We start from the raw sequence: 18,086 nt of genomic DNA on the forward strand, positions 1-18,086 counted from the left end.
AGTTTGTTGGTTTGTTTGCATTTAGAATTATTTGTTTATCCTGGGCCTTTGCTTGTGGCTGGAATGAGTTTGTTGGTTTGTTTGCATTTACATTTATTTGTTTATCCTGGGCTTTCATTTGAGGCTGGAATGAGTTTGTTGGTTTGTTTGCATTTAGAATTATTTGTTTATCCTGGGCCTTTGCTTGTGGCTGGAATGAGTTTGTTGGTTTGTTTGCATTTACATTTATTTGTTTATCCTGGGATTTCATTTGAGGCTGGAATGAGTTTGTTGGTTGGTTTGCATTTAGAATTATTTGATTATCCTGGGCCTTTACTTGTGGCTGGATTGAGTTTGTTGGTTGGTTTGCATTTACATTTATTTGTTTATCCTGGGCCTTTGCTTGTGGCTGGAATGAGTTTGTTGGTTTGTTTGCATTTACATTTATTTGATTATCCTGGGCCTTTGCTTGTGGCTGGAATGAGTTTGTTGGTTTGTTTGCATTTAGAATTATTTGATTATCCTGGGCCTTCATTTGTGACTGGAATGAGTTTGTTGGTTTGTTTGCATTTACATTTATTTGTTTATTCTGGGCTTCCACTTGTAGTTGGAATGAGTTTGTTGGTTTGTTTGCATTTAGAATTATTTGATTATCCTGGGCCTTCATTTGTGGCTGGAATGAGTTTATTTGTTTATTTGCATTTAGATTTATTTGTTTATTCTGGGACACTGCTTGAGTTTGAGAGTGTAGTGCTGCAGGTGATTTTGCCATATTCTTTAATGTCAGTTGAGGTTTTGGTACTTCATTTGTTGTTTGTAAACTCTCTCCAAGTGAAACATCTTCAACAGGTATATTAGAACTGTCCAAAATGATTTCCTCGTCCACAATATTATTAATGAACTCATCAATAGGAACCTCCTCCATTTTGATATTACTATCAACATTTGCCTCAGTATAACAGTTAGGAAACGTGGAAAGTACATTTTCACTTTTTGTTTGATTGTTTTCCGTTGACATTTCATTGGTAAAATGGTTTGTGTTATTATTGACAAATGTTGTTTTTCCATCTAATTCATTCATAGTTATAGCCACATTTGGCTTTTCACTGGACACACAGTAGGTTTCAAGTGGCCAGGAGTGTGTAATTGAATTTGTTGGTATCAATTCATCAGCTTCTGAATAGTTCGTTTCTAAAGTAAAATTTTCGAGAAAATCTTGAAGTTCTTTTTTTACTTCCTCGCTCTCCAAAATACTTGTTGGACTACAATCCAATTCAAAGGGGAAAAGAGATATTTTTGAATCACTTCCTGCCAAAGAAGAAACATCACACTCTTCTTTTATTTCCGTTTTTATTCCTAAAGCATCCATAAAATCCAATGGTTCTATGTTCAAAATATCTGATTCCATTTTTTTAAGCTGATTCATACCAACTTCTGAAGTAGAACCTATATTGATTGCTGATGTGCCTGCTTTATTAACCTCTTGAGTGTTAGCATCACTGTGCTCATTTTCACAGTTACATTCAGTTATTTCTTCATTTTCTTCCTTAATATTTCCACAGAGTATACAACAATTTTCGGCAGAGTCAGTTATGATATCATCATCAAACAATTCTCTTTTAATTTCTTCTTGCAAGAACGCCTGAAGAGCATCAGGATCATTTATGTTGCACGTTGTATGACAAGGTAAAGGCTTTGGTGCAGCTTTTGATGTAGATGGTGCATGAAAATCCTCAGAATCAGCGGTATCAGTTTCTTCAGGGGAATGAGATTCTTCAGAAAAATCAGATTCTTCAGAGGAAGAAGCAGAAGAGTCATCAGCAATCATGGCGGTGCTGCCTTCATCGAAGGTGTTGTCTTTGATGCTGCAAGTACAGTTGTGAGAATCAGTTCCCTCACTAGTTGTGTGACACTTGCCACAGATCACTTCTGATGTAAAGTCTGGCACTTCCTCCTTCAGCATGTCACTTGCCAAAGACAGAATGTAGTCAGAATTGTCCAGCTTTGACCCCTGAGCTCTTCTGTTTGGGTACAACCACAGGTCAGCGTAAGTCTCAGCACCTGAAACCGATTAATTAAGAAATTATTTTAGTTATTAATTTCATTAGGAAAATTTGACAAATAGAAAAGAATGGAAGCTGCCAAAACACTAATATTGTTCAAAGGGAATTACTGATAAAACTGCTTGAGACATTGCTAAACAGCTTTAAATAACAGTTATAAGATTGATTTTTTTTATTGTAATTTCCATTTTTATAATAGTCTGATAAACAAAGTGCTAATTTAAAAAGGAGAAAGAGCTAAAAATTACTGGCAGCTAATACGTACTATTGGGTGGAGGTATCATAATTCCTGATCAGGATAATTTATATTTTAAATCCATTCTTTCTGTTTTACCTCTCTTAATAGATAAAAGGAATTTGACTATTGTCTAAATGAAATCAGAACACACGATTTTTCTTCTTTACTTGGTTGTATATAGATCTCTAAAAAGCAAGAATCTCAATTCAGTAGACTCCCTTTTATCCGGACTCCTCGCGACCGAGGCCAGTCCGGATAGCGGGTTTTCCGGTTAAACCGACATCCCCAAGAACTTGCATACTGTATACAGTATTTGGCTTAAATTTAGGATAGAATTGTATTTAGACTCGTGATCACTAGTCTCAAATCTTTCCCACGAGAACAGTTGTTTCAGTACCACCCACTTCCTGCCAATTAAGTCCGGTTAAACCGATGTGCTGATAAAAATTGTCCGGTTAAAGAGGTGTCACATCCGCCAAGTGTAGTCCGGTTAAAAGGTGTCCGGATAAGAGGGAGTCTACTGTACATGTTTGAAGATTATTAAATATTGTGTGTAAACTATTCCATAACGTACAAATAACAGATGATTTCAATGCGCAGTAGAACATCTAATAACTGAAACCCTTTCAACCAAATTACAATAGAACTCCTCATATCCCACCTCGGCATAACTGACTCCACAGCATATCCAACCTTGACTCTCATCAAAAGCTATACCTACACATCTATAGACGTGTGTGAGCATCTCGATTTTCAAGTCGAGCCAAGCCAGCCTACAAGCTCGGGAGATTGAATGCTCTCTCAGAAAATCAAACTTGAGCCCAGATTTTACAATTGCAATTTAATTGAGATTGCAGGACTTGCAAAGATCATACAATTTTTAAAAATTCACGCTACAAATTACTACAATGAAGTTTCAGTGATCGCAGGAGACATGGTGTTATTTCTGCGACCGTAGGAGATGTTCTATATTTTGTCGAGACCCTGAATACAATGATGATGTTTACATGACCGCAGTAGACTTCCAGGGTTTTGCAAGGATTGTGGAATATGACGATGATGAATAAACGGCCGCAGGATATGTTCAGCATATCGCCGCAATGAAGGAAGACAATGATGATTTTTCCACGACCAAGGTATGAAAAATGATCACAATATTACCACGGTAAAGTTATGACATTATATATGTATTGCAGTAGGTCTGTATAATATGTATGTAGGCTACTATAAGCCTATGTATTACAGTAATATTTTATAATATTTCACAAACACTTTAAGTAATACATTACTCACGTTTTTACGGCTCAAGGTTATTTCATAGTATAACATGTTCATTGTTGCATAAAAGTTTACTTTTCTTATCTAGATGTAATTTACTTGTAAAAAAGTTTTTTTCTTACTCCTACCATTATTTGACCTTTAAGGCCATAGCCTGGTCCTGTCATAGTCAGACCTGGGGTGGTTCTACTGTACCGATTAACTGGTTCGGCCGAAAGGAATCATTTTACAGCTATGGTAGCATGTAGCGCTAAACATTCTAACACCCGCATCCTACATAAAAAAAAATTAGCGTGGTGGGAGCGGGAAAGAGAGGGTGATAAGGAAGGTCTTTAACTTCTGGGCACCAGTGACTAATTCGCTACCCTACCCTCCTCCTCTGCAAAACCAGTGTTATTGTCATTCAGTCTGTTTTTCAATTTAATATATAACTATTTCATGTAGGCCTACCAAACTGTACCTACATTTTAAGAAATAAAGATGATTTGATTTATGGTTGATACCCGCCCAGAAAACAATACACATAACCAGAATTGATTTAGAAATTTTGTAAAGGCATTTTCAGGCCCGGACTGGGATCATTTGGGGCCCTCAGCCACATGCTGTGAAGGGGCCCTCTACCGGGGGATTATTTTTTATTAAGTTTTTGTAAACAAGTTTTTGTCTCCCTATTTTGGCATTTGTTTATAAGAAGGAAGAAATTTAGCTAGGTATTTATAAAATAATAGGGTATTTACTTGGCCTATTATTTATTAAGTTATTAAAATCAACTTTATTATTTATTAAAATAAAAAATTTACATTATTTTTAGAACACTACCACAATACAATACACACACTGTAGAAGTGTCAATGAGTGTTATAGCAGAGTTCAAATTAAAGTGCAGTATAATTCACACCAAAGTTAATAAATTGTGTCAACATTATTTGTGTGGTAGGTAATAATAATCACAACTGATTTTAAGAATTTGAGAAACAATACTAACAAGAAGACAAAGACTGTATTAATCAGTAGGCCAACTTAACAACAAGCAAAAATATTGAACCATTAATACACAGAAAATGAGTCATAACACATGGAATATTCACAAAAATTACACACACATTCAGCACTGTCTACAAGGTTGAACATTTACTCACAAACGCATACACACATAGGCCAAACATTTTGTATAGCAAGAATATTAGGTTGTATTATAGAACCATCGATATATAATTAATTAGTGATAGGATAAACATGCTCCCTAGATTTCTCATCCTTATGGATCAGCTGAATATCATTCTGCCGAGTCTGACAAAATAGGCTACATCTTTAGTTAGGCTTAGGAATCGAGATTTATTTTCTACTAACTAAAAAAATAAACTTTAAAAAATCTGGTTACAAAATTAATATGGGGATGGAATGTCTAGTTGTATTAAATTTCAAAGCTGTCATGTTCTTAATAAAAACAAGAATTTAAAATATAATTTTCTTTCCATTAGAGCATACTATTATTTTCTAAATCACAATATTTTTTTGTAGGCAAGACGATGCAGTAGCTAGTTGACTGACATTGAATTGTCCTTAGTGCAAAACTGTACAACAAACAAAACCAACTCAACTGTACTCCTCAACTGTACAAAACTGTAACTCCTTAGCTGTACTCTCTGAATTTTCTTGTGATAGAAATGTTAACAGTTGGATTTATGTGCTAGCCGTGTTTCGTGCGTTAACACAAGCATATACATAGCTGACCTTATGTTACTGCTTTTTAGACGCGGTAGTGAAAAAAAATCGAAATTCTATGGTCGAATTTCGTCAATTGATTTTCGCATTCGAATTATTCCTATCCACTTCTAGATATCGGTAGCGGTATTGACGATCAATTATTCTCGATACACAAACCAATGTTCCAGAATTGGTGATATGGAGAATCGGCACATCCCTACCGGAAAGATTCCAGTACCTTTTTCTTATTTTCCTTTCTTTTTGTGCTGTCTTTATGCTTAGTAATCAGCTGATATGATAGAGCATCACTTTGCCGTTATCTGCTAACCACAACAAAAGTCACCGCACAGAGGATGTATTACACTACAAGACTTACAATAGGCTACAGTAGAGTCTGTGTATGCCTTTAAACGGCAAGATACAAACAGTTGTTAAACACAGTTCTCTAGTGTTTGGAAAATGTAAACAAGACGTTACTAAGAAAATTTGATAACTTCTAACAAGTAACAACATTTTTTTGTAATTTTTAAGCGAGAAGGGGCCCCTCCTTGAGCCGGGGGCCCTCCACGATCGCGGACCTGTGGACCTAGGGCCTGGGCATTTTCATTACTTTCCTCTTCTAAAATTGTGTTAGAACTGTTTACTTGTAAGAGCAAAAGAAAAAGAAAATGGGCCTGTATGCATATATTTTCTATGATTATTTCAACAAGAGATTTGTTGGAACAGCGTTTAAAATTTTTTTTTAAGGTAATATAACTTTAACAATTCATAATTAATAATTCCAACAATATTGTGTACTCACTTCTCGTATGGTGACCACTTCTGGCCCCGTTCAGCTTCAGATGATGAATTATATCAGCAGGTTTATTTGAACTGTTCTTGAAATGAAGTTGAACCCTCATAGGAAACTCTCCCCATCCCCTGCGGTTCAGTGTGAATGGAGGTTTGCTGAAATTAAAATTTGTCTATCAGTAATATTTTAGATCAATAATTTTATTTTGAGCTATAGTATTTGCCAACCATTAGTAATTTATTTTTCAGATAGGCCTAAACAGTTAATCTACCAACAACTCACTAATATTTTACCAACAGTGGATGACCCAAAAGGGGATTTTCTGAATAGTGATTTTACCACAGGAGTAGTGGTGACCTTCCGAAGATTTCTCAAGGAGTGAGGCCTTCCACTTCCCCTTCTGTTTATATAACATTGACCACAAGTGCATTCTTACCGTTCTGCAAAGAGAAAATGAAAACTTAGTGTAACACGTGTTAAATGTTTACTAACCCTGCATCTGGCAGCTACAAATCTCGGTACTGGCAGGCCATTTTTTACTGTATGTACATAGGTTACTTTGTACTTTGTATATGTAGGCCTAAAGCAATATCTAATACGATGATGTCCTCTGTTCAAACTTAAACAAAATTATGCTCAAACAACTAGGTACTAGTTGTTTTCCAGTGGAGGAAATAGTTTTAGCAACTAGTCAATAGTAATTTGCCAAATGCAGGGTTAATAATGTTGTCCCTTGACCTTATAACTTTATAGGGCATCGAGCAGGGGCGGTTTAATTTTGGGTGGGCCCAAGGTCAAGGGGTTTTTATACATTATTTACATTTTGTCTGTTATCCTCCTATATTTCTAACAAAACAACAATAGGTAAAGCACTAAGTTTATAATAGGTGTGCAGTGTGGCAGTAAAGTCAAAAAGTAACTATTTGAAATCTTCATCAAGCATTTAAAAAATCATCTCCTGCAAGTTCGGCAAAACTCTGTCTCTCAGATTGTGATAACATCTTTATAATGATCTTTTATAATCTTGGAGTGTCTTTAAAGTAACCTTCTACTAGGAGAAATGGGACTTGCATTTTAATGATAGAGCAATAAGTTATTTACAATACAAATTGACCACTAGCTCACTTTATAAGAGTTTCTATTGGCCAATGATATAGCCCTTTGTGGTAGGTACATAAAATTTATGCAAGAATGCCAATGCTTCAAATTATGGCTTTGGTGGTAAACCGGGATCCCAGTAAAACTGTGCAGAAAGTAAATTAAAATATGTCTAATAACACTTAAAACATATATTTACTCTTTTATACTGTTACCTCACAAGACGGTAAATAAAAAGATGGTAAGTGTAAATATATGTTTTAAGTGTTATTAGACATATTATTTACTTTCCGTAAATTAAATAACACATAAAAAGCTGTTCAAGAAATTATTTAATAAAACTGGCTTAACAACCTTGCAACTGTAGCAACCCTCCAACTTCAGAACATAAACTAAAATGTTAAACAAAAATAAAAGTTATTTAGGATTTTTTGAGAGGATAGCAGGCTTATCTGAAGGGGAAAGAGTCCAAGCTGGCACAGGAAACACAAAACTTTAAACTATATACACAAAACATTAGAATATTTCACTGTTTTGTGTATACAGTGTAAAGTTTTGTGTTTCCTGTACCAGTTTGGACTCTTTCCCATTCAGGTTTTAAGCCTGCTATCCTCTCAACAAATCCTAAAAAACTAGGCCCTTGTGCTCTATGCTACACCCTTAAAAATAAAACTTACTTTTCTTTGGGTTACTTACTATATAGTTATAACATCGTTTGGTTTGTAGCTAGGATGTAAGAAAAAATGTACTTTGGAAACTTGCTCATCAACAGCCAGAGAGCCAGGGGCTGAGCGCACATAAACCATCCACTTGTGTGTAGCTGGGTTGAAATTGCCGTCTTGTTCAATCTGTTTAGCAACATTGCCTATCAGGACTCTGGAACATAGACAAGTCATACTTCAAAATCAAACTCAACTACTTCATGAAACTCAAGTTTGTGAAACAGATCATAGTCTTTCTTTTCCAACTGTGAGTTGAATTCTAACTTAAATGATTCTATAGGATTTACACTAGTTTCTAAATCATCTAGAAGAAAGGAGAGAAGTTTAACTACTAGTAATAGAATGGATCAAATCAACTCGGTTTGACAATTTGTGTTGGCTTGGGTCAATACTTGAAATGGGAGACAACTGTTCCATGTCAACTGTTTAAAGCTCGATTTTTTGGCTCTGAATACAAGCCAGAACCAACCAGACCACGAACTCGTGAAAACTTTAGTAAGACATAACAATGTTAAGAAAACATGTACACATACTAAGTTTGGATAAGTGTAGCTGCATTCATAGGCCTAGTCAGTTTTTAGTCAAGAACAATTCGGACAACAAGTTGGATATGGTACCTTGTGTTTCAAAAGTATTTAGGCCTAACTTAAACTGTTACTGAAAATAAACATAGGTTACTTAAATCCTGGTTGGAAGGAAATATTTAACAAAAAATGTAAGCATTGGTCCTGTGGGGTCACTGTTCAGCTTGCACATCAACTTGCAAAAGATGGAACTTTGGGTGAATACATTTGCGTGATACTATGACCACAGTGGCCCGATTTTTGAAGAACGGCAGGTACTAACTGTGTTCAGCCAATATGTGTACAACATCCTTGGTCTCCTGAAATTAAAGGAAACTGACTTTGACAGAAGGAGAGACCAACATACTTATGAAACACGAAATGCAGTAGACTTTGATATGCCCCGATGTCGTCCAAGCAGATCCCTGAAATGCTACCCACGGTATGCTATCAAGATTTTTAACACACTTCCCAAAACTGTTAGAGATTTGAAGGTTAAGCATTTCAAAAAGAACATGATTCTGTGTCTCCATATGGATGGAGGCCACTTGTTCCATCCTGATGAATATTCAAACTAGCTCTAAATAATAATCCAAACCACCATGCCTCAAAGCTTTTGAAATGTTTGTAAATATTAGGCTAGTTTTGTAAAAATTGTATTTAGTAACTAAGCTGACGCAATAAATCAGATAATGTTGTATTTATTTATTTATTCAAGTAAGTATTTTAGTATTCATATAAATAGTATTTTAGAGCTACAAACCTCATATGCATCTTGGTGTTTCCTCGCACAGATGAATTTTCCTGAGGATTTCCTGGAATTTTAGGTGGAATGTATTGAGGTTGGACTGTTGAATCATTTTTCGCAGATTTTTTTGCTCTAACATTGGGTAAATGTCCAGACTTGCGTTTCTTACAGAGTTGAGTCCTAGTTGTCCTCGTGTCGCGCTTCTGTTCGGCATAGTTTGATGCCAAGAACTGTTCCGTTTGTATTGTACTTCGAGGCCTCTTACCAATTATATTCATAACCGCTGGATGTATACTTGGTTGTTCATCAGGTTCTAGATCCTGTAAAATAAAAAATACAATGTATTGAAATACAATAATAGGGAAACTATTACAATAGAACATTTAATGTTTACCACTAGGCCTACTGCAACACTTGAATACTAAAATACCCTCACCACAGCAAACCTGCAAACTAAGCGAATTTACATTAACTCTATTTCCACTACATAGATCAGCCGAACTAAGTAGTTTAAATCACCGTTTTAAACAATATTAAGCTACTAACCTGAGGCAACGTTGAGTAATACTTGATTGTAGCTTCTTTCCGTAGTCTGTTTAGGTATTGTCGACATTCAGTTATACGGTCACCTATTTCTGATATTTCTGCAATCCTTTCTGCAATATCTCTGTCAAATTCCTTTTCAAAAATTGATGCTAAAAGAGAATCACTCTCACAATCTGCAAACAAAAAGTTTATAGGGTAGCCTATATACCGTAAATAGGTATAGAAATGTCATACAAAGAACATGTTGTCTAACTTAATGGATGAATTCTCCAAAGCTGAGAATATGCAATTTGAATGAAATATTCTGCCAAGCTAATTAAAATAGCAATAAGTTTGCTGGGTAGATCAATGGCAATTTATCTTTTCTACCTTGTTGTAATGGAAACGTTCTTATCAGCTTTTCTTATCTGATCTTGGCAGTATTATCCAATTAGGTTGATGGTTTAATAAAATGCAATGAAGCTCAGTCATACCAATACTTCTTCCTTTACGGTGTTCAAGTAACTTAAGTTAAACATTTTAGCCACCCCTAGGTACAAAGAAAGTAGGTAGATATTCAGCAAAATAACTTTTTTCTGTGACTACAAATTTGATCAAAAGTGTAATATTCTTTTACGAGAGAAAATCTTTAGCCTAAATAAGGACTTATTTTTTTTTTGGTTTCAGTAGATCATTCCTGGCGAGTTGATAGCATGCTAACTTACCAGAACTCCTGAATGTAGAAGTGCCAGATGTAGACGGAGCGTGTATATTAGGATCCATTTCATTGTATTCCATCGTTCTAGTGGTCTTAGAGAATGGAATTTTGATAAAAGCATGGGTGCTTTTAACAAAAACTACGTTATTCAGTTAGACCTAACTAATTTTCTTAATGAATTGCTTCTGAAAAAGTAGACATGTCACAGCCAACAGTTTTCCTTAAACAGATTTAAAATGTAATAATAATTTAAACATCGTAATCAATGAGAAGGGGTTTTCTTCAAAATGTTATATCTAGACTACATACATCCACTTGTGTAACTAACCCAGGTGTACAAAATGCTAGACCAGTGTTTTCAACCCTTTTTTCAGATATAGCCTACCACACTCAAATACGCAAAACATTTTGCCATTCCCAAACTATAAAAAGGCCTAAAATTTGACATAGGAATTCTATAAGGTATTAAGTTAGGTACCGGTATGCAATTTTTTTTTCTAAAAACAAACAAAGAATTGATTTATCTTGTTTGTTGTAAATACAACTTAAAACACATGCTGGATACGAAATATAATAAAAATATCCTAAACAAAACTTCAATTAGAAAGCGGAGCTTGTTGAAAAGACCCAAAACCTTGAGAACGTTCTAGGTATATAATTCATTCCGATATGAAGTCTGATCGTTTTCTAATTGGGATGCGTATTTCCGAACAATCGATATTAATTGCATGAAAAATTATCTGATATAAGTTACAGACCTAATGTAAGTAAGTTACTAGGCTAAGTTAATCGAACAAATATTTCATCCGATAAAAAGTTTAATAAATTTAGCCTACATAGGCTATTGTAACTTAGGTTCTCTGCGGAACTGTAACTTAAGTTACTTGAGTAACTTACCCTATCATTCAGTAGTTTACATTAGAAATCCAACAAACCGAATCCCAATATCCAAATCTACAATTAGGCCTACTTAAGCTATTCAGATAAATTTTGAGTGTAATAGCTGCACTTTACTGTAGTTTATGTCCCAACTTACACTCATTCCAATGCAATTTTTGATAAATCGATTACCAGTGTTTCATTCAATATATCAAGTTTGGTTAGTTAGGTTAGGTTAACCTAACTAACCAATTGTCCATCAACATTTGTTGAAATTGTTAATTTTTATACGTATTTTTATCTTAATATCTGTATTTTGTTGTTGGTTCATATAATTTATTCTTTGTTAAATTATCATATTTATTTATAAAATGTACGGTATTTAACTTATTTTTAAATCCACAAAACTTTATTGGTTTGGACCGCTTTCCCTTAAAAGTGTTTGAAATTACTTCATTACAAAAATGCCTCTGGCGTAGATACAAGCATATGCATTTTAAGAGAGCAACTGTAGGCCTACCGGTACTGTAAGTTTAGCCTAAGGTAAGTTAGGGTATAAAAAAAAATCTGAGAACAAAATGTAGGCTTATGGTGATGTTTTTTGCTTAATTCCCGAGTAAGTATAACCGATCATGGCTGCACTTTACTATCCGTGCTAAGTTAGACACTCATTTGAATGAAATTTTCGATGAATCGATTATTTCATTTCATACCCTTACCCTTAACTTATATCAAGTTTGGTTAACTGAATGAAATAATCAAATGATCGATATATCGATCGATATAGCTTAATATTCATTCGAAGGAGTGTAGGACAGATAGGGCCTACTCAAGTGCAGCCCTGATCATCCAAAATCCCCATCCGAATAGGCCCAATCCCCAATCAACTTACTTCGGATAATCAGGTTTCTAAGTTACTGTTAGGCTATTAGGCCTACAATCAAGTTATTCACACTTGTTATTTTAACCAGGATATGAAAATGCAATTTAATTTGTCATAAAAATTCCTTCGTGTCAAACCACTAAGCTTAGCCTATAGGGTAGGTAATTAAGGTAGATATTCAGGTCCATACCTTTAGGCTACGTAGGTCCTACCAAGACTATATTGGCAAAAGCACAAGTGATATAAACTGAATACCGGTACATGATTGAAGTTTAAGTGGATGGAAAACAAAAGAATATGAGGAAATCAAAGAAAAGTCCAACCTCTTTTGTTCTAGGACGAAACCAAATCAAAAGCGGCAAGTGGGTAAGATTTACTTAGCAGAGATGACTCTTGGATCTTTTTGATTAAAAATTGTCGTAAATTAAGGTTAGGCAGGCCATGAAATTTATAGGGCTAAAACCTGTTGATTTTAATGTTTGCCTAATATAACCGTTGTTTACCAACAATTTTTTTCATGTAATGTTTTCTCTCTCAAGAATCAAGACGTCTTTCTTACTTGTGGAGTTGGAGTGGGATCTGTCAGTGTCAGAAGTTGAGTGCATTATCCATTGAACACAATTTAACCTTTGAAAACTGATAAACCTTTCCACAAATATGGTAAGTTTGTGCTATTCAAATGTAGAATTACAACACATCACATGGAGACATAATGATTCAGTGGCAAACAATTTTTAAAAATTAACTAATCAGACAATTTTCTACTCTCAATTTTCTTTTCTTCTCGTTGTAGAGGTTAGGTTTCCTATACAATCCCTTCCCTTACAACACTGACTGAGACTGACTCAATCTAATCTACTCTACTTCGAGTTTTATTCATGATCAGCTGATGAGGAGTAAAAAAGATTTTTCAAAGACTCCCAAAGTGATTTTACTTAAGACCCTTAAGACACTATGGAAAAAACATTATACACAGGGAGGGCAATAAAGTGAGTATTTGATTTAGTAGATTATTGGTAGCTGATTATAAAATAAATAAATTAACCAAGTTTGATCAAAATCTATCTATATTTATAAGTTCTGTTTTTCCAACGGTTGCTGAAATATTGGCAAAAAAGTGAAAGGTAGCACAGCATGCACGGATGTTGATTTTTGATACTGTATGTTGTTACTGGGTACTTGTACTACACATGTGCACAGTTTCGCCACTATAGTTCGGCCGCTTAGAAAACGACCTCCTCCAGCATTGGTTTAGCATTAGCGCGCAGGTCGTTTTCTAAGCGGCCGAACTATAACTTCCATCTAAAACCCTAATATGACTGGGCTAGTAAAAGAGCTACTTTAGACCTGTAAAGCATGTAAACGGCTTTTGTTTAATTAACTTTTATTCTTCTACAGTTGCTTACGCATCATACTGTTATTGTAGAGTTGTATTTCATTTACGGTTTCAGAGTGGTGGTTCAGGGATTGGCGCATTTTTCAAGGTCTTCGTCTACGGAACCCTCAAAAGAGGAGAACCCAACCACCATTGGTTAACAAAGCCTGAAAATGGAACTGCAAATTTTGTGGGAGAAGGGAGAACTGCAGTGAAGTACCCTCTAGTGATAGCCTCCAGATACAACATCCCCTTTCTGCTGGATGTTCCAGGAACAGGGAATGTAAATACAGTAGCCAATCTAACTAATAATTTACGAAAATTAACACTTTTTGAGATTTTTTATTCACAAATAAATGTGATGTGATTCAGCATTTCTTTATCGCTGATGGTAATGGTAAAGGCACTCAAGAAGACCTTAATTGTAAAGACGACTGTTATTTTTGATCAAGAACAAATGTTCTTAGTCCATTATACTAAACACAACTTGTTCAATACTATTACATTTTTGTACACGTAATCTCTTGGATTAGAAACAAATCCTTATGCAAGTGAAATTATAAATCAAGACTCAATTTGTGCATTTTTGATATTTTGTTTCCATAATATTACAGTTTTGGTGTCATATTTTGTGTTATATTCAACTTGTGTTTAAGGAATAAATAGTACAGTTAGTTTTAATTTTGAGACTAAAGTGTTGTATGTATATGATTACCATTCTTGAACACATTTCTCCACATTATTCATTGGATGTATCCTATGCATATTGGATCAATCGATTGTCATGTAAATTTTCCCTTTTTGAAAAACATAAATTGGCCAAACACATTTTGTTTGTTTACAATGCCACCTTCATTGGAATGATCGAATCAAGAATAGATACAAAATAATCATCCTTTTTAATGTTTTTAGTTAACGTATATTTTTTTCATTGCATGATTTCCAATGCAACGTCCAACGCCATCGTTATCGGAATTAATGGATTTAAAAGCCTCTTTATTCATGTTGCCCATAATCCATTGAAATTCAGCGTATTTTTTGTATTCAAATTATTTAAATTTATTTTCCCATGAACAACTTATTTTGTAAGCTCAGAGAGTAAATTACACATTTTAATCATCCCTTCCACCCCTTGTCACAGAACATTCAGGGAGAGGTGTATGAAATAGACGACAAGATGCTTTCCAACCTGGATATCCTGGAGGATTATCCCACCTACTACACCAGGAGAAAGGAGAGTATCCTGCTGGATGACAGGGAAGAACACTGCTGGACATACTTCCTTAACGGACACAAGCCCAGTATGCTGCAGCTGCCCATGATGACGTCATACTCCTCAGCTGGGGACCATGGGTTGGTCTACATGGAGAGGTACAAGAGAGACCCCACGTATGACTTTAAAGTTGAAGTCATTCTGGGCTATAAGGCTGAATGAAAATTAAATTCTAGATTTTTTTATGAGTTATTGTATATTTATAGAAACTAGAGGTCGTCCAGTGGTCGAAACTCGACCATAAATATGTACATAAATATTTAATTTAATTATTTTCAAAGCAATTAACCATCACTTAATTTGAAGGTTATAATTAAATAACAATTTATTCATTGGTTGATTTGGATAATATTCTCTAATGATTAGCTAATGACAAAGTGATTTTATTAAAGTAGATTAAGTATGTCAAATTCCAAGAATATATTATGCCAGTTTGTTTGTTTTGATTTGACACGTATGAACACATGATCGTATTAAAAAGGTCCATCTTCAAAGATATTCCACCACAGCTTAACCACTTCTAGCTAAAAAATCCAATTGCACTTTACATACTTCTCTATTTTTCACCCCACTCTGTAAATAAAACATGTGATTGGAATTTGTTTTGATTTTCTGTTTATATTTCGTCACCATCATGGCAACCCATAAAGCCCATGTTAATTTTTTGTTAATTTCAAATTAATTTTTTGTCCTTATCTTTGAGCCTATTCTAATTTATAATAGGATTCTGCACACCTACAGGAAAATATCTTTCTAACAGTATGCATAGATTTTCCCTACGACGCACACGAGCTGAGAAAAAAGGTTTTAAAGAAACATGCTTGCCTATTAATATATAGAAAGATCATTCATAGTTAACGTATACTCATAGTTCATAGTAACGTATACTTGCTATGTCTCTGATCCAAAAACCTTTGAATTGGCTTTTAACAAATCTAGTTGAAATAATGCAAATTTACATTTCGTCATACTGCAACAAAAACAGCCGTTTTGAATGCATGTGTTGGGGGTCTAAAGTAGCATTTTCTCTCTCTAGGGAGTAAAATAGTAAAAAGCGGGTTTAGCCTCTAGGGAGTAAATAATAGCTATTGCCAACTCGGTTGTAAATTTCGATAGTAAACAATTGCATGTATCGAAACGATGTACCGATTTTAGCTTATTTCTGCCTTATTGTAAATATTTTGACATATCGATAGCATAATGTACACTAACACAATCGTAATAGTCACGATTAAATCACTTACTAAACAGCTTCTTGTTTCCATTAGCAAATTAAATTGAAAACAAGTTAGTAGTACTGTAGTTTTGAGATGTTATCTTTCATTGAAAAATATTTTAGTTTTGTAACATAGTTTGTTCAAATAATGGTGCAATATGACTAAAAATAAAATTCACCACACGGGCAACCCCTCGCTCATTTTTCAACCTCGGCTTCGCCTCGTACGTAAAATTTGAAATCTAGTCGAAAAGACTTCAGTATCAAATAGTCAATATTAATAGTTTTCACAATAAAACAGTTCAATGATTGATAATTGATAATTGTATTTATTTTGTAGCTTAAAACGATACAATAGTTAAAATATTCACATTTCAACTTTTGTTTCAGTAATAATGAGTCAACCATAGACGACGTCCTCTAAAATAACCTAAATACATTTACCTAATTTAGTGAAGACGTAGCAAATACAATGAGGATATTTTTAGTATATTTTGTGTACCGTACAAGACGTTGATATGTGTTATGATTTTATTTGTCTCAATATTGAATTTATACATTCCGTAATGTAACAATACATTTTTTAAATATATGACTGTATTTATTTATCCTTTACTCTAATTAAACGTTTAACTGCAATGCGTAGGCTAAAACACTTGATAACTGTGAGAAAAGGCAAGGTATAGTATATGCAAAGATGATGATCGATATCATAATTACTCTGTGTAGAGTAGATGAAGGGTATCCCAGAGAGGCGTGTTTTCCCGCCACCCCGCTGAAACGGAGATTTGTAATCACCTGGCCAAAGTTCTTTGCTGATTACAAGCTGTAAGCGAACACTAGGTTGTTATTTAAACAACCGGGTAATTTAGCGTCGTGTAGTTGGCTGCATTGGCAATAGTAATTGTCGAGCAGTTGGTGACACTGTTAACGAGATCTGTTTGTATGTCACCTGATATCGTAGTGAAACAAACCTTTTGATATGCGAATACCTTTCGCATTTCAGAGCTAAATTACAGAGCTTCACATACCCGACTTTGATAATGCGAACGAAACACATTCGCATTACGTGTTCAGCACAAATTATAGATGTGTATTTTCAGTAATTAACTCCGCATCGGAGTTTCAGAGTTCAAAGTAATTGGAGGTGTGGAAAATTTGCTTTTAAGCAATTAAATAATTGATACGCTGTCGATTGATTCGAGAGAATATCACTGATGCCGAATCAGGAAGAAAAGCCAAATCCGAAAAATCAGTAGACTGCTGATATAAGCATGTGTTTCTTGTTTGATTAAGTGCGCTGATTTCGATTATATTTTCTTATTTCAGGCCAACATATACAGCGAAAGCTTAGCATTATCGTTGTAATACCAGGAGACTTAGGCCCGATTTCACCAAATTCTCGCTAACGATGGTTTAGTTAAACTTCGGTTAAAACTAACCGATGATTTAAACCTCTGTCAAGGAAATTTGGTTTCACCAACGAAAACGCGTCAATACTAACGCTGGTTTTATAAAAGAGAGTTTAGAGTAAAATCCAGGTGGCGGTGGCAGTGAACTGTCATAATACCGGGCTGTTACGGGAGCAATTAAACATAACCTAGAAAATAAATTAGTGTTTATGATTTATGAGGTAGTGAAAACAAAACTGGAGACAGTAAAGCTTACAGGAATACAATAGATTCTGAGCGAAATAACAACAGAAAGCAAGAATAAATACCAAAACAATTAGCATAAGTAAATAAAGGCAAAGCAATGTTGATCAAACATATTCGAGGAACAAATTGGTTTGAGTTTTGCGGTCGAGTCGAGACTCAAAATCCAACTTTTTACAGGGATGTTCAATATTCTGTTTATTCACTCAGTTTGGTACATTTGAAGTAGTGAAAAACAGGAGTCAAAAGAATTACAAGAACGGGACACAATAAAGATAACATAAAAATAATTATTTTCTATAAAATATTAGCAGAATAATGACAATTTAGGTTTATATTTTGGTTTACTTACGCCTGACCGAACGCAAAACAA

At 34.6% G+C, this 18,086-nt stretch overlaps 2 protein-coding genes across 2 annotated transcripts; one reads left to right on the top strand and one right to left on the bottom strand.

Moving 5' to 3' along the window:
• Positions 1-93: 93 nt before the first annotated feature.
• Positions 94-12,939, bottom strand: LOC128993011 (uncharacterized). Its single transcript, XM_054416762.1, has 8 exons — positions 12,754-12,939; positions 10,440-10,617; positions 9,736-9,908; positions 9,205-9,509; positions 7,853-8,032; positions 6,068-6,213; positions 317-2,040; positions 94-111 (listed from the first exon to the last, which is right to left on the bottom strand). Exons 2-8 carry the CDS (start codon positions 10,510-10,512, stop codon positions 94-96), a joined length of 2,619 nt encoding a protein of 872 aa, XP_054272737.1. The 5' UTR covers positions 10,513-10,617; positions 12,754-12,939.
• On the top strand, positions 12,761-16,650 carry LOC128992016 (putative gamma-glutamylcyclotransferase CG2811). Its single transcript, XM_054415353.1, has 4 exons — positions 12,761-12,854; positions 13,646-13,852; positions 14,711-14,940; positions 16,449-16,650. Exons 1-4 carry the CDS (start codon positions 12,852-12,854, stop codon positions 16,480-16,482), a joined length of 474 nt encoding a protein of 157 aa, XP_054271328.1. The 5' UTR covers positions 12,761-12,851; the 3' UTR covers positions 16,483-16,650.
• Positions 16,651-18,086: the final 1,436 nt, after the last annotated feature.

This window comes from Macrosteles quadrilineatus, unplaced genomic scaffold, assembly GCF_028750875.1.
Source record: "Macrosteles quadrilineatus isolate MER2022 unplaced genomic scaffold, UCM_ALF_1.0 Scaffold_4__1_contigs__length_99947679, whole genome shotgun sequence".
Taxonomy (NCBI): Eukaryota; Metazoa; Arthropoda; class Insecta; order Hemiptera; family Cicadellidae; genus Macrosteles; species Macrosteles quadrilineatus.